The sequence below is a fragment of the Calonectris borealis genome, chromosome 11 (genome assembly GCF_964195595.1).
Source record: "Calonectris borealis chromosome 11, bCalBor7.hap1.2, whole genome shotgun sequence".
NCBI lineage: Eukaryota > Metazoa > Chordata > Aves > Procellariiformes > Procellariidae > Calonectris > Calonectris borealis.
Window position 1 is genome coordinate 10,179,684 of NC_134322.1, and position 18,066 is coordinate 10,197,749.

The window sequence follows — 18,066 nt, forward strand, 5'->3', positions numbered from 1 at the left end:
TGATTGTCATCCAGCGATCCAGGTTAAAACTATTTCCTTTACAATATATTTCCTTCAGGGAACTAATATCCTGAAAACTTAATTATTGGGAAAATAACGTCAAATTATTTTCTTTTTGTAAACATTTAAAAGATAAATTAGCCACAACTGTATTATCAGGGACAGAGTGTTTCGGGGCTCCTGTAGACACTGTACAGAGCAGAGATTTCATTTTTACTTTTTCTCCCCGTACGTACATCATTCTGTGTTCGCAGTACATGTTTTATCTAGAAGTCACAGGACCGCTGAACATAAGACCATATCAGTGCAATATTTTAAACCTATTTTATAATTTCTCTCTCTCTTTTGCAAGTTTAGTGACAGACCAATAAAACCAGGACCTTCAAGCCACAGAACACAAAGGGCAGCAGGTGTCTAAGCACTCTCTTGTTGACCATTTCCATGACCAGACAGGGCCAGGTATAAAATTCTGTTTACATTTTCCTCAAAAGTATAGGATTTATAGTTTGTGAGAACATTCCAAAGAGGCCTCACTATTTCAATAAACTAACATTAACTGTTTCAGAGACAATTCTGCCTGTTATGGAACATTTTTTTTTAATTTATAAACTCCGTATATATCTTACCACACAAATTCATGGAGAGAAAGTAGGTTTCTGCAGCAAGATTGTTATTGTCAGTGTGAGCAGAACTGACTCATTGATCTGTGTGATTGATGAAAAACAGCTAAGTGTGCCTAGGGACATGGCAGAAAGGTGGCTGCCTGCTCCCACAATTGATGGTAGATGCAACTCAAGCAGTGTTTTGTGAGGGGAGTCACCACAATAGTAGAATAGACTATGAACCATTTATTTTGCAGCAAATGAAAGGTGTAATTGAGGCAATTTGAAATCCATGGCATAGTTCTCATTTCCCGGATGCTCTATGGAAAAAGCAACAATTTTCTGAGTCCTTGATCACGTTGGATCACAAAGTTGCAGCCTAGCCCATAAAGGGGAGAGTGTTTAAGAATCGGTAGGTTAAAGGGACCATGCCACTTCATGGTGCACAATACAAGGGCTTGGCATTCAAAAGCAGCTCCTATTATGTTTTGCTCCTGGAGCAGAAGTGGCCTATGAAATTCTTGCTAGCTTAATGTTTAAAATATCTGCTAAAAATTATGAGAAACATGCTTGCCATCTCAGCCTCCAGCAGGAAATCCTGCACTTGATTAGCACAGATTCTGGCTGGCCCCCCTCGCCTCCCCCCAAGAAGGTTTAACATGCCTGAACCCCATCAATCCTAAGACCAGAGAGCAATGGGTAAATACAAATGACAAACTCCTTAAATGGTCTTGCCTTCTCTGGGTAGCTGGGAGCCTGCTGGAAACAGTTTCCCCAATACTGCATCCCATTGCTTTTGTTTATCTATGCTTGCTGACATTTTCTTCAATTAGGAAACAATAGCTCCGTTCCAATGTACTGAGCAGAATTACTGAAACCGAGTCACGTGACACCATGAGAGTGTGTTTTCAATTATTCACTCTGTCTTTTTTTGCCAGGCCTATGAAGAGGAACAGCCTTCTGCAGGAGTCAGGTTTGTCTGCCTCGCTGTTGTAAGTTCCTCCTTTAGAATTTTTATTTTACAATTAACAAGTTTTTAATTTTTTAAATTTTTTAACAGTAAATTCAACTCTCCAAGAGTTTCTTACTCTTTATTAGAAAACTTCCAAACCTCTAGCTCTTCCTACTGCCTGGAAATCCTAGACATCTGCAATAGTTCAGTGCTAGTAGTACTGCTCAGTAATGGATCTGACAAAGATCACAAGATCTAGATTAAAATGGGTTGCAAGATATCATGCTGTTAGCACTTGGTAATGTAAAACTCATCTTGTTCTTGCTAGTAAAGAAAAGTTCTATCTTTCCTACTGTCTGGTTAACAGCAGAGCATTCGCATTCAATCTGGGAGCTACACCAAATTATTTGCATCTTGTAAATGCTCAGTTTAATATCCAACCAAAAATTTGAACCAAATGGGCACAGCTCAAATCATGTATTTTGTTTGCAGAAGACAGACTGAGTTAGGGCTTTTTAGACTTAAAGCTGGAAAAATAAAGCTGGGGGGGTGAGGAGGGAGGAACAGAGAAGGAACATTTGGTTTGCATTACAAACCACAGACAACTTCCATCAGGCGTGCTGGAGGTATAAGAATGGCAAGAGAAAATGACAAGCAGTGAGTGCACTGGAGGAAAAGATGAATGGTTTGGAGAACTGACTTTGAAGTAATTGTCCATGCCACCAATACCTTGAATTAAATTTGGTGGAAGATGGCAATGAATCATAAAGCTTCTCTGGCACTTATGATATTGTTTTCTGTGTAAAATATTTTTATTGGAAAACTTACAGACTATGTTTTGGTACCTCCTATGTTTCTGTCACTTATGCAACCCTGAATCAGCAGCTCTGGAAAGGATGTTGCCTTAGTTAAGACTTGGGCTGTGATCTAATACTTAGGAGCAAGAGCAAGTATTTAACTGGAAGTCTTCAGGTCTACTGGGTTTATTTTCACCTCAGCCACTGGCTTGCTTTGAGATACTAGGTAAGTCATTCAGGGTTAAACTTGGTCTTTGAGCTGATGGAGCTCTGGTGGGGGTCGGGGAGGGGGAAATAGCTGATGCAGCAGGGCAAAAGAGACGTTCTCTCTGCATAAGCTAAAATTCCTCAGGAGCATTTCAGGGGGGTGGGATGGCAAAATGTACTTAAAATGTTTCCTTCACTGTTTTAACAGGTGCTTCTGTGTGTTCCCTGCATCCCAGGTGCTTAGCATAGACAGAGAGGCACCTCTTGGAGCATTTAGTACTGATGGCAGTGCTCCCTCTTAAGCTTAGCAGCTTCAGGCAGAGTGAGAAAGGGCTCCTGCATCACTCCATCCTTCATTCTAGCATGCCAGTCTCTAGAGGGCTGCATTTTGACCATTAAGATATCAAGTCCTCTGCTTACCCATGGGCTTAATAGCTCTTTTTAAATTCTTTCTCTTTGGGGAAGTAAGAGTGCAGTTAATGTTTGTACAACATTGAAATCCTTGAATGAAAAGTGCTATTTCTTCTAATTTTCCCCCATAGGCAAGATTGTTTAGGTCTGAATGTGCAACTCGGGCTCATTTCTGACATTCTTATTGCTAGTTTCTAATAGCGATTGCTAGAATCACAGAAGGAGCAACAATCTCTGTTGTACACTTTCAAGTGATGCGCATTCCATTAGCTCTGTTGCTTCCTACCCAGGTGCTGAGGGGAGGTACTTGCAGAAGTTCCCTTCATCCTAGCCATCCTATTGCTTTTTCAACTCCACATTCTGGTCTAATGGGCCAGATTGCATTTTTACCTACCTTCAGACATACAGAAAAAGCTTTACAAGATTAATTTCCTAATACACTGGGAATGCTAACAGGGATTTCCCAACTCAAAAATTGCAATTAGGTACATATGTATTATGGTAGACTAAAGCTTTAGGCTTACCAAAACAACAAAAAGTGTCTTTTTAAAAACAAACAAACAAAATCTTCAAACCTTGAAAGTCTTTACATATTAATAGGGATAACTGTCAGTCAGCTTTTAACTAAAGTAATCAACAAAAAAGCATAAAAAAATTGCAAACTTGTGATGCTGCATTATACCACCAACTACTTATTTCTGTTCTCAAAATTATTATTCTAATATAATTTGTAGCACTTTTCATCTCTGCACTTCAAAATAAATAGAGGTTCTGAAAAGTAGCTTCTCTCAATAGTGCAGGAAGGGAGATTAATCCTAGCGAAATAAGACCCCACATCAACCACAAAGTCTACGTGTTAAAGCTGAGCTCCATCTATGTCATATCTTTCCGCATCTCCTCTGGCCTCTGTGTCCTTACGCATAGGCTTAGATGTCCTTTTATTCACCGTGTGCTCTGCATGACAGGAAGGGAGCAGGGCTGTGCTATTGGGCAGTCGTCCATCCACACCATGGCTACATTCAGCCATGGTTGCAAATCTTGTTATCCATAAGAAGAGAGGCTACTCTGAAAAAAAGAAAAAAGTAGAACATTCTGTGTACTGAAGGGAATGGAGAATATGCTTGTTCAGTCTGACGCTGAAAGCTTCCCTCATGCCAGTGTGGGGGAGGCTGGGAGCCCAGTGACTTCGGTTCCAATGTTCCTATCCAGTGGGGTCAAACTGTCCCACAGGAGCAGAGAGGATCCCAAAGACACACAGGAGAGGGGCAGAAAACACACCAGCATTGTGGAACTTGATACATTCTCTGGATACTTTCAAACTTAAACTTTGCCCTGGAATAGTGTCCTGCTAGGAAATCCAATGAGTTCCAATACTCAGGGCACGAGTTTCTGAAGTGTTAGGGATTTGTTTTGGAAAGAGACATCAGGAAGCAGAGCAATATTAGGACTGGTATGATGGAAAATAAGTTATGATGGAAGGCTGCAGGAGCGTTACCTATCAAAAATGCCAGAAAGGACTGCACAAATAAACATCCTTCTCCCTGGGAGATGAAGGGACCTCTTTGCTGCTCCTGAAAAATCTATGTGTAATTTTTTTTTCTTTTACAAATCCAAACAAGTTCATGCTGAATTGTCTATTTCTCCAGCAATGCCATATAATTCTTTAGACAGGTACTCAATAGTGTTTATAATCTGTTTTTGTTTTTCCTGGTTATTTGTATGAGAGAGAAAAAAAAAGAAAAATAATCCTGCAGATTTTTTATAAGGCTGGCTTGGATTTATTATAGGATTCTGGCTTGGTCAGAACTTGCAGGCCTGTATTTATTGTTGTGGCTGTAAGAAGCTTTAGAAAATCTGCCACCTTCTATTTCTATATCACCAGTGGCATTTCAGGTACAAAGTGCATACATACCTACCTAATTCTGCATAGAAGCAGGGGAAAAAAAAGCAAAACAAACACAACAACCCAGTTTAGAGCACAATGTACAGACTTTTTCTCTCAAGTATAACTTGAGAAGTGCTTTTCAAATTACATTGATTTTCAGTTTTGAGTATAACACCTATAGTGTCTTTGATTTATGCAAATCCATTAGTTTCAAGAGGTATTTTCTCTAGAATGGCAGCACACAGTATCAATTAGGTACTGTGAAGAGAATGGAAAAGTTTGTGTAATAAATATGATAATAAAAATTAAGTGAGAAAATCAAAGTAATTAATTTAGACTTCCTCTTGTTGAATTTTCAGCACTGACACATACCTACCAAAATATTTCCAGAAAACTTTTTCTGAGAGAAAAAGGAAACATTCTAACAAAGCTCCCCTTTGTTATCGTAACATGCTCATTACTTTACTCATTTTACAAAAGCTCCAAATTTTGCCACATTTTGATTGTATAACATTTGTTCCATTTTCTCTTAATTTTGTATGCTGACTCATATGCTGAAACAAACCGCTTCTGTAATGGGACACTTTTTGATTGATGTATTGGAGCTGTATTCCTTTATAAAGTGCAATCCCTAATCAGATATTCACATCTTAAGTGCTTCACTGGATCTCTCTGTTACTGTTAAATGCACGGTCTTAAGTGAGTTCTGGTCTGCAAAGGTAGGAGTTTTATAGCAGCCTGACATTCCTTACTCTCTCATGGCTAAGATCTACTTTTGCTAAACCACTTACAAATCAGATGTGCCAGGCGGAGAACTTAACCTCGACAATTTGATTAATCTTCTTTGAATTATAGTGGTTTCACGAATCAAATTTCAGAAGGAGCTTCCGCTTTCCAAATAATGTTAGGAGAATAGAATAATGCTTTTAAAGTATCTTCCTTTTCAATTTGGGATTTCAACATGCAAATTCAGCAGAAGCCCAAAGGAAGCAGCACAATGGAAGCATCAAAAACATTTATTAAAAGCACTCCATTGTGCTTGGGGAACATGGGAAGAGAATGAAAAGGTGAAGGAGAATTTAGTAGAGCACTGCACAGAAACAGAATTAGCAAGTCATGAGATATCACGTGGCTGTTAGCAGACTGAAAGGCTCTGTTGATTCGATTTATTCATTAGGGTTTTTCAGTAGTGTAGGTTATTAACTGGGAGAAAGTGGGGTATATTACAACTTACTTTTTATATTTCCTTTCCTGGAGGATATTTAGCACCAGAGAAGCTGAGAAAGTTATTGAAAGTATCATGCCGCATAAATGGGAGAATGATAGGAAAAAGAGCAGCACCACCAGCTCTCTGAAGATGGATCGAAAAAGCAATGCTGGGAACAGGAAGTCAAGAAAGTTTCGCTCCATTTCAAGATCCCTTATACTTTGCAATGCTAAAAACAGTGACGATGGGTCAAGTCCTGATGAGAAATGCCCTGATCCCTTTGAGATCTCTACCAGTTGGGGTCAAGAGGATTTTGACTGCTGTCCTAGAACACAACTGCCATGCACATCAGAGACAGAAGACAGCCCACCTGTTCCTCCGCGTGTGATCACCAGCATGGTCCAGTCCAAAGCTGCAGCAAATGAGAACTGCAACAACATGAGAAGAAAGTTACTCACCAAGGTAGGCAACTCGATGCAGTATATTGTAACGTTTCCCACTGCAGTAGTTCCTAAATAGATTAATTCATTTTTCTTGGGAACACAGGATTCTACCTGGGTTTTTCAGAGTCTATGAGCCTACAGTGTTCCTGCTCTGCATAAACAGCATGAAAATGTATTAGCTTCCCTGCTGTGCTGTTGCACTCTGCTGATTGACGTTCTGCTGAAATCAGGGACCACTAGGCCACTCTCAGTGTATTCAGACTAGTACAGCTGGTGCTTTCTACCTGCAATATAGTATTCAGCTCAAAATATAAAACTGTCACTATAGCAAAGTGCATTTGTAAAGTGTGATACCATGAGATCTTACAAGCTATGCAAGTATGAATTATATTAATACTATAAAAGACACAGGAGATTCAGCAGGCAGATATTCTTTCTCTCTGATTCAGGAAAGAGGTAGTGATGGCTCTAAAATCACCAGAGATGTCACTTTTTCCTAGAGATGTAAAACTCTTAACAGCCTCATGTTACAACATTATTCTTTAATTGAGATGTAACTACGTTAACCCCAATGATCTGAACAATTTTTCCATCTGAGCAATATATTTTAGATGCCTTTAGAAAGTTCCTTTTCAGTGACGTACCCTGATTTTTCCACTTTCTCTCTGCCTGTTGGTATGATGTGTAAAAGGGACCTCATTACAAGTATGACATGTCTTTTAGTACAGTTTGTATCATTCTGGCACCTCCCTTATATGCCTTTTACCTGTGCAAATAGTGGCTTATGTGAAAAAATCGATTCTTTCACCTAAAATATTTCTTTCTTATATATTCTATTTTATTTTACATACCTTCAATAGAAATTGGCTAAAACTAGACCACTACATCTAAACACACAGTGGCACAGTGGTACTGAAAATCAGAATCTCCCTGTCCTCCTTGAGTTTCTTGCTAATGATTCACAGCATGCAGCCCAATATTGCAAAGACTGCAGCAGCCCTGAGTTCTGGATGTGAGGTGTGTCAGCCCCTGGCAAAGTCCCAGCATGAGGACAAAAACAAGCCAACTTTCTATTACATTCTGATAGAAAACATAAATAGGTGAGACTGACCCAAGTCCCAAAATACACTCAGTCAACTGCAAAACCATACCACCTCCTCCCTTTTGGAAACAGTCCATATGCACTCTGTTGATTTCCTTCTGTAAGTGCAGAAGGAGCTGGCCTCTGTGGAGTCCCCTCTCTTCTCTTTTAACAAAGCTGAAGCACTTTCTTAGGTGTGTGTCAGCTGCCACAGTCTACTTGCTTGCATACCTCCAAAATATGCAGGGCTCCAATAACTGTTGTGATCCATACACATATGAAACTACTCAGTATCTTATTGCAGACTGTGAGTTTAGATCATTTGCTTTTATAGCTGGCAAGCAGCTCAAATAGGGATCTGGGGAACAGAGTAAGTCTCATAACTAATGCCATTGCACAGATAAAATATAACTGCTAAAGGTATAAATCCACTCTTAGACTGGAGTGTTGGTGTCACTGAACGGGATGGGTCAGGAGCCTGGATAGATGGTGACATAAATTAGTCAGCAACCCAATCCCTTACAGAAGCATTTGGGTTGCTTAGTACCATTGTAGACAATGTGTAAATTAAATTCCCCCTCCAGAGCTCTTATAGGAATATAAACCTCTTCAGATGCTACTTGGTAATCTTCCATACCTTTCAGTCGTGGATCAGTGAGTGATTCTAAAAAGTCTAATCTCAGCATGCTAAATAGGATGAACTTTGGTAACAGCTACGCTGACCTTATCCTTAGTGTTGCTGAGGCTTTGCCCTATATTATGAAAGCAGTGATCTCTATCTTCTATATGGCACAAGCCTGTCAGAATAATCTTCCTGTACCACATGTCTTAGAGAGCTTAAGCTTAAAACCTCTCTCTTTAAGAAAGGAGTCAACAAGCATTTTTCAAGTCCTAGTGTAACACTCACTCTCTCCATCTCCATGTGACACTTCAGAAATTCATGATGTGTGACTCAGAGCTGAAGGATCCTTGTCTTTGTTCAAGAAAATTGATTCCATTCTTTCCGTGGTGTTGCTGAGGGTATTCCACTATTCTTCTACTTTACAGCGCCTGCAGCCCTAAGCATGACTCTGAAGGTGCTAATAACTCCCACATAACTGAAGAACTTAATTTTTGCTGTCACATTGGAAGAAGAATGTTTAAAAATCCTGCATGATTTAATACTCCCTGTGCATTTCTTCTCCAGAGCTAAGGGAGAACCTGGAACACCAGTATTCCAAATACTAGTTCCTCTCTTCTGTTCAAAAACTTAAGTGTCTCTCTGAGTCATACTCTGCCCATTGCATGGGATCCACTATTGCATAAACCATGAGCAAATCAAACAGTGTTTCAGGACTTCTGCATATGTATTAGAGGTGTGTTTTCCTGACTCCAAAATCCTTAGGATCCCAAATAGTCCTATGTTCCATTACTAACAGTCTGAGAAACTAGGTGCTACTTAGAACAAGGAAATGAGAGGTAAGAGGAGGATTTTTGAAGAGAGGGCATCTATGCATCATGACATCAATTCCTTTCACTACAGTCTTCAATAGAAAATGTTGCTGTAGCCATTAAGGGAAGCATTGCAGCATAAGCACAACCTATATTAGACCTCAGAGAATCCCCACAGAAACACTTTGTTCTTATTGCACTACCTGTAGAAAAGACTTTGAGCTGGAACTTAGATCTCATTATACCCCAGAGAATTTCAGAAGGCTGAAATTCTGATGGTATCAGCTTTTGTTCATTCTTCTTTTCCACAAAATATGCACAGGTTTTGGTGTCTATAGCACTACACTGGTTGGGGTGGGACAGCAAGTTGATGTCACTGCTCCTCTGTCATCTGACTCATAGCGCAGTGCTAGCATGTGTGTGTGAAGGGACCACAACCTTGTATCTTGGGTAAATTTGGCTGTTGTGAGGAGTATTGCAAAGGTTGGCCCACAGATGCAAAAAACTGACTTGTACCTGTGCAGATATTTTTGTTTTTAACCAAAGCATCCATAGTCTGCATTTACACCACTAGTGCACCAAAAGGGCAGAGGACAGACATTATTTAACTGTGATGCTGCCTACCACTTTTACTATGATGATATGTGGGCAGTACCAGATGATAGGGGTTTCAGTTCATAACTGCATCTTCTAGGCAACTTCTTTCCAACAGTATGTGGCATGGTGGCTCACTCAACATGTAAAGCTGCAGGGATTGACCTTTCACCTGTACAGAAGTTATAACAGGTAGAAGGAAATAAGGTTGAGACAAGACTTAAATAGGAGCCCATCAACAACTACTCATGGTTCGTTACACTCAGGGCAAAAACGTCAGTCAGTGCTATGTGCATGTGAACTATGCAGTTACCTCAGACATTTGGATGACCGGACGGTCAGTCACATCCTGCCAAGACATAGCTACCTTATGTCACATAGGGCCCTGTGTAACAGTCCTTAGCAGTTATGTCCTTCTTTGACCTCAGCCTACCCTACTGCCACAGATATCTCACTTCCCTGCTGGAGTCCTATTTCCAGTAATTTTTTTGTCAGAGAAAAGCTGCTGCCACGATATACAGAGAATGGAAGAAAATGAGACATAATCTGGAAAAAGGGAAGTGGAAAGGGAAGAGAGTGTGTGGAATTACAAAGGCAGGGAAAGACGAAACAGTTGGCCATGGAATACTTTAAAGCAAGTGAAGTGAGGGGAGGAGAAAGAAACAGTCAGGAGCAGTGAAGGAATCATATCTGCAGCATAGTGCATCACCTAACTACTCCCCACTTCCTATCAAATGCCACATTCTTCCTTTTATTCTCTGTGTCCTCAGCATGTTTTATGCATTGCAACAGCAGCTTCATTCATCTACATGTTTCTCAGCAGAAAGGCAAGTAGAGATGTTCCAACAAAGGACTATCACTTCATAAACTTCCCAGCCATCTCCCTCCTTCTGCTTGGCTGATAGTACAGGAAAGCAGTAGAAGCAAATAATACATCACCATGCACACCCAGGCAAAGAAAAGCTGTATCAAAATCTTACAGCACATAACAACTTATACTTTGTGAGATAGTACCTGGGAAAGAATGTCTCAGTCTGATCCATTAATCTCTACAATCCTCTTCAAAGTATCTCCTTTCATTATATATTCCAAATAGCAAAGACTTTTTTTCCTTCTCAAATGTACTATCAGCAACAATGAGAGCAGATGGACAGTCTTTTAATTCATTTGGTTTCTGTGTTCCAATATTCACTCATATTGACTATTGCTCATTGCATCTAGAGCACCCAGGATTACCTGGGTGCCATCTGTTCAGCCAGCTCCCGGACCACTTAGCTTCCAAAATGAGGTGTGCTTAGTCTGGTATGGACAGAGCTGGAAAGCCAGTGTGTCAATGTATAAACAAGTAGATATCCTTTGCAGTTTGCTACTCACAAAATCAGCAATTTTCAGGTGGCCTGAAAGGAAACGAAAACAAAAAAAAAATTATAAGCAGTGTCTGATACCTTGTGCACTGACACAGCAAACACTGTGGAAGACGGCCTTGCCTGCTCACGTCATTACAAAGTCTGAAACTATGCCAGTTGTAGGGAGAACAGACAGGACTAGATAATATCAGCTCCTATTCTTCAGAGAGCAGCAGTCTGTGCTGGGTTTGAGACCTGCTTCAAGAAGCATTCCATTACCTCTTCCTTGCTTCACCAACACCCTGGGAAGCACCAAGAGTTACCAACGAGAGGGGCTGGTAGCAGGGTTGAAATAGCATCTAGAAGAGACTACAGGGAAGGGCTGACTCTTTATGCAAACATTGGATCCAAGCTGATCTGACTGCATGGGTCCACTCAGTTCTAGAAAATTCTCTATCCTTGCTTCCTTTAGTCCTTGACGCTCTGCTTGAAGGAAGAAAAAAGCAAAAGGTAATTTTTCTTGGTCATCACCAGAATATATTTTTATTAACTTGCCTTTATGCAAACACCAGTTACTTGGCCCTTTGATACCAAGACAAGTGTTATGGCGTCAGACTGTAATATCTCAAACATGAGCCTATGGGCAGGATGGAAAAACAAAGCCAGGAGAGGAGACTGCATTTATTTAGACATTTATGTGTTCTCCTCCCTTGTCCTACTTGTTCTCTCTTTCTGTCTTCCTGGCCTTCTTGCTTTTGTGACATTAGGGCCATGTTATCCCCAGAGCAAGTTGGAAAAGAGGCTGTTATGTTAAGACTGTGTGTGCTGCAAAATGTGGGCCAGGGCAAAGGCTCCCAGGAAAACATACCAAAGGCCAGATGATGGGTGGAAAGGTCCATCTGTAACATCTGATGTGCTAAATCATCTATCTAGAGCAGAACCTGAATCCCATGCCCTGCTTCTTGCATCATTCAAAGGCTTTCTAGCTTCTGCCATTTTATTAATTGCAAAGGGAATATGCTGCTGGGAAAATGAATTACATCTACTATAAATATTTTGAAAAGACCAAGGCATCGGCTAGGGTACGTCAGAATCGGTGGAGTCACATCAGTTTATGCCAGAGAGACTCTGGCCCTTTCTTTATTAGAACTGATGCAGAAAAAAATACTTCTTGAAGAAAATCCCCGAAGACTCTAGTCTCTTAATCTTCCACTTAGAAATCCCAGCCATTTCAGTCAGGAGACCAGAAAAGCTAAATATTTAAATTCATTATTGTACTGTTGTTAGATTTTTTTTTTGTTTTTTTTTTTTTTTCTTTTTTTAAAACAACAGTCAATCAGCTCATTGTCATACGCTTGGTTAACTGAGTCAAAGACCTTACTTGAACTAGCCTCGTATAACACTTTACTTCATTTCAGACAATCTAACTACTGTGTCTTACGTTAAGAGTGCACAAAAGTTTTTCAGTTTTCCACAGATGCCATGGTTACCCTTATTTCTAAACAACATCTGGAATTAGATGTTTTGAGACGAGACTCTGGGCTAGAAATGTCTAGTGAGAGCACGAAGGAAAAAGAAATCTTTTAAATGGCAGATAGAAAAACATCCTTAGAAGTTTTGCATTTCGCATGACAAAAAAAGGGGAGCAGGAGGAGACACTTGGCCTGAACGTGCAAATCACTTTTCCAGAACGAAACACATGAAAAATTAGTCTACTCTCACCTGTGACAAAAATGCATTCAACAAGGCTCTTGAACTCCACCTTTGATTTTTATCTTTCAGCCAAGCAGATTCAGTTTAAAGACAAATTTTGCTTGTAATGCACTCCCACAGACTTTCTTCATTTTGTTTTCACAGCAATGAGTGGATATTATAATGCAGATAGAAGTTTCCCCAGAATCCTGAAGTGCTCTGTGGCAAAGCCCCTTATAAGCAGAGACACTTTATTCACTGGCAGCAAATATACATTTAAACATATGCTCTAATAATGAGTAGGCAAGGTTGACCTAGAATCCACCTGCCCACACACCAAACCTGCCAACCTTATTTTAGCAAATTTTCAGCATTCGCTACATTCAGAGCTACAAATCACCTTTCAAAATGAGCAGAATGCTTTAAAAAAGAGGAGGATGCAAAATAAATACTGTCTTTACTCTTGGAACCATCAGCAGTATTTCTATGCATAAAATAATAAGTGAGACAGGAAATAAAAAATATTAAAGAACAAAACCCAAAGCAAATTGACTGCTGGCACATGAATTGGTCAAATGTTTATTTTTCTAAAGAACAGCTTTTATTAATTTTCTGTCATGTTGCAATAACTTGGATGTGAATATAATGATCTATATCCAGGACCCAAAAAAGTGCAGATGCTGACAACATACAGATATTTGCCACATGTCCCTACAGCCCAATAAAAACCTTTTTTTTTAAAAGTAATTCACGTAAATGAATTGCAGAAACGACTGACACACAGAGCTTATTTGAAATGTAGCCCAAGTTGGTAAGATGACTACAGATTTAAACAAAAGTTGTTCCCAAGATTTTTCTGCAGTGTACAATGGATTTAACCTCTACTTTCCTTCTGAGTAAGTGCATGCAACATATTGCTCTTGGAAAGAATATTCATATCAGTTTTTATTTGGTGTCATTTCACATGTATGTCCCAATACAATCCAGAATTTCCAGCCTGGCATGTGTCCCATTGTACAAAATACAATGTCTTCCCCAAAGGATTTATATGGTGCTGCAATGAAAAACCTCAGAACCAAACCCACTGCACTCTGTGATGTCCTGTGAAACTGATGAGAGCCAAATGACTTTTAGACAATTAATTATGAAATTTTCTATAAACACCATGAACGCAGCAGCTATACACTATGAACAAGTTAAAGGAAGGGCATAAGCATGACTGTACTTTTAACAGAGATGAGTTGGGGACAGTCTGAAAAGGCCCACCAATTAAGTTAAAATCAAGAACAAAATGAAGCATGGAGAACAGATATGCAAAGTTCTGTGTTTGTGCCTGACCAGTATCTGTGAGAGGATATATAGATATTTCAAGGGAGCAGTACACATGAGTAAGGACTCCTAAGAAAAGAAGATAGCAAGTCCAAACTTGAATTCTGACTACAGAAAAAAATGGAAAAAAACTGTTTTTAAACACTGACTCTATAATACAATTATTTTTTCACAACAGCCCCAATCCATGATCATCTGAGGTCTCAAAATATTTAGCCAACCAGCAGAATAATTTCCTACCTTTAATATCGATCTTACATTTCTCATGTTTTAGAACAAGCACACTACCTTGTGAGCTTCATGTATGCAGAATCTGGCCTGTAATTTCTTACGGATACCTAAAACAAAGCACCAATACAAATAAACAGAAAAGGTAGCTCACATTTTTTGCTACTCAAGATCTGAAATTTTAAGACATCAGAATTCTGATCTTTATTTTGTTACCATGCCGAAGACTTCAAAGCACTGCCATAAAATAAAAAAGAACATAATGTAGTCCTGTTTTAAAGTACGTATTTCCCAAGATATTTACCTTGGGTGAAAGGTAAATATAGAATCTCCAAAACTAATACTAGAGTTCAAACAAACTGGTTTAAAATAGAATTCTGCCCATGCTTACATACTTACTGGTCACTCACTAGAAGCATTCTTCATGAACAAAAGAGGCTTCGTAAAATTCAGACGCTCCTCATTAATGGCAGACAATCTGGAATGCAAGCAAACCCACAGAGTTAACAAGTCGGTCAATACAAGTATAGCCCTTATACATTACCTACTGAATTCAGACTGCAGTGAGCCTAGGGCTCAAAGTTAAATACTTAATTCATTCACAGCCTTAGATTTACTCTGGCAGATCTCAGAATGGAAGCCAGGCTTCAACAGTCAGCCTGGAAGATAATGATGTTTATTGACATTGCTGTAAATGTGAAGTTTGTGTTTGCTATAAGTCAGGTATGATGTGATCCCTATTCATTTGTGGTGAAAGGGCATAATGATTCTAACGCTCAGGGCCGGATGAACTCTGCTTAGGGCAGAAATGAAGCCCTACGGATGGTAAAGAAGGTGGTTACACAGCTTTCCTCGTGCTGTCAGAGGACTACAGATTACTGGAAATATTTCATGCCACTCCGACCAGGGGACCCAGGAGCAATACAGACAGTTGACCACTGCTATATTTTGTGGCCTGTCCTAACATATGAAATTTGCCTCCCCTTCAGAAATCTATACCTCAGTCATACAAATCTCTGGGGAACAAGCCTGGATCCAGGATACACTGAGAGTCCTCTTCGCTGTGTGGAGTATGAGAGGCTGGTGAGGGCAGAGGAGGTGGGTTCAGCTGGGAGCAGAACAAGTGAATATTTGAATTAGGAGATTTACTAAGCAAATGGAAAAGAAATCGTGTGCTAACTTTTTCCAGCTTTCCTTGTCTCTTTAGAATTTTTAAGTGTTCATGCATTTGTGCTGCAGGAGTATATTTGCTAGACAATGTGTTGTCCTTCATGTGCTTAGTCAATCCATTCTTTGCTTTACTTACTCATATGACTTAAGACACTCTCCTTCTGTATGGCCGTATGTTAATGATTCATAACTGTGTTAAAAATCTGCTTAAAATTATTCCTCCAGATGCAACACACAGACTACAGCAACCTCAACCAGTCTGGAGTGGACAAAGAATCTTCCACTGTTACAGTCCTCTCTGCTCCCCTGCCCCCACTTAACAAGTCAGCAGCAGGGGTGGAGATCCTAGTGTTTTGTATACACTTATTTTCCATTCAGACCTCTTCTGTTTTCCAGAGTACTTTCTAGCATATGTTTATTTTCCTCCCTGTCTTTTCTTATAATAGCATAGGCAAAATTTATCCAGTTACTATAAAAAGTCTATTATCTGTTCTCTTCCCCTCCATGCAAAGGGGCACTCTATTCTAATACTTCCCTCTTGTAGTCAGAAACCACTGAAGTCCTAAGGAAAACAACTTATTTTAAACACTGACTCTATAATACAATTATTTTTTCACAACTGCCCAGTGTTAAAGGCCTGTTCCTGTTCTACTTGGAGGCAATCTAGTTCTAAGAACAAGAACATTTTCTGCATTTCTTAAAAAGGCTCAGGATAACTGTAAGTAACTTTTAATATCCTTGGTACGTTTTCTTTCATGCAACCTTTCATCTTCTGAATCAGGACAGCTGCATCTGCAGGCTTTGTACAACCACAGGGAACAGCAGCTCAGTAATCAAGCTCTCTAGGAGTCCGAACTGTGCATCTCTCTGGAAAGGGTTCACAGGCAGCCACGTGTCTGCTGGAGGCACAACAAACAGGTACAGTACATGTGAAGTCAGCAACCTTATTAGGGAGCCATTTGCATGGATTTTGCATGACCAGCTTTCTGTGACAAGCTATTCCTTGAAGCTCAGTTTCAGAGAAAGGCAGTGATGTTTGGGAATCATTTCTTACAATGCTTCCAGTTGGAGAGACAGGTCAATATTCTAGAAAAATAAAACTGTGACCATTCAGGGATCTAATGCTTCTCAATTACACTAAGAAATAAAACCTGGAAGAATGAAAGACTGTATATAACATTAAGTTTTCAAATAGTATGTTCCTAGTTGCCCTATTAAAGGGCAATGCCGGATGTCACCAGCCTAGCAAGGCTACCGGAAAGCAATATGAGCCAAAGTTCTTGGAAGTGTATATTCTCTGATCAACTTGCAAATGCAAGACAGTGAGAGAGGAGTATTTTGTCTGGCTTGGGTTATTCTATGCTGTCATCTTAGCCTGGATGTAAGCCATATGTGGAAGGGCAGCCATTGATCACCAGGACTGAGCAGAAGAGAGCAGCAACAGGAAAAAATCATAGCAGGGCGTGGGGTGTATCACACATCAAGACATCTCATGGTAGCTCTGTCCAAGGCAAAGGGAGGACTGCAGCGACTCCTCAGTTAGTGAGACACGTAGCACAATAGTGCCATATTGTTCTTTGTAAAACGATATGCAAGCATGTTCCTTTTTTCTTTTTTTAAGGGATGGTTGTCTGAGCCCAAGGGGTGAACTGTTAACACTAAATGGACAATCACTTAAAGATCTGTCCAGCAAGGAGGCTGAATCTCTCATTCACCCAACAACACGGCTGGTGAACATCATGATGGCTAGCAAAGTAAGCATGAAAGTTGTGGTCCTCTCCCACAACTGTGGGGTGATTTGACATTTACTTGAGAGAGAAGGGGAATTTGTGCATCAGACATTTGAAGAACATGGTTTTGCTCTTCCTGACAAAACCCCAAACCTCTTGTGGTCAGACTCTGGTGACTTTCAGCATAGCTTTTTCCCAGATAAACAGAAGCCATGGGGAGGCCAAGGCCCTGGGAAATTCTAGCAAGGGCTGTACAACCCCTCCTTTTAGAAACACATAGCTTGCGAATGTTAATTTTCCATTTGGAAGTTGGGCAAAGGCAGAGGTGGATTTAAGGGAAGATCCACGAATCCAGAAGCCAGAGAGCAGGCCCTGTACTGAAGTAGGTTTGTGGATCTAGGATCTATAGCTAGAAAATTCTCTTGGTGAATGTTACTGGAGTCTGCTACAGGGCGAGAGGAACAGGAGGCAGCATTAACAGGTCAGCAACCCCAAATTATCACCAAATCTTTCAGTGGAAAACCCTTTTGATCTTTCTTTCACAGAATCCATTTCATTGGATTAGACACATTTCACTTCAGGTTTCTTGTCCTTCATCCCCACCCCAAACTAGACGGCACCAAAGGCTTTTCACTTGCAAATTCTGGAGGAAACTCGACGATGATGACTGGGCAGAGTTAGTCCCCTACAACTTTGAGGCAATAGAGCTCAGCCAGAGATTTGTTGCAGGCTTCAGATCTTGATATTCATGGAAAAAAGGCACTTTCTGCTTGTTATCTGTAAATAGGTCACACAGAAAACTCTGGTATAATCCTAGACTGAGAAAACACCCCTGACTGGATCTGCTATCAGGTCTGAGTGTGCCTTTTTCTAGGACGGCTGTGAACTGTCTCACCCAGATGTCTGCTGGATTCTGCCAAGATTTTTGTTTATTTTCTCTCCTTTAAATGCCTAAGTGTCC

The 18,066-nt window shown here is 40.1% G+C and overlaps 1 protein-coding gene across 4 annotated transcripts in view; it reads left to right on the forward strand.

Moving 5' to 3' along the window:
• The first annotated feature begins 1,544 nt into the window (after positions 1–1,544).
• The window catches only part of IL16 (interleukin 16), a 38,214-nt gene continuing 21,692 nt past the window's right edge, over positions 1,545–18,066 (forward strand). For 2 of the 4 annotated variants that reach the window (XM_075159939.1, XM_075159940.1), the window contains exons 1-4: positions 1,545–1,594; positions 6,112–6,523; positions 16,157–16,293; positions 16,997–17,129. In XM_075159939.1, coding sequence (XP_075016040.1) covers positions 1,545–1,594; positions 6,112–6,523; positions 16,157–16,293; positions 16,997–17,129 — 732 coding nt within the window. Of the gene's footprint in view, positions 1,595–6,111; positions 6,524–16,156; positions 16,294–16,996; positions 17,130–18,066 lie in introns of those variants that run through there. The other 2 variants (XM_075159941.1, XM_075159942.1) reach the window with 2 other exon arrangements.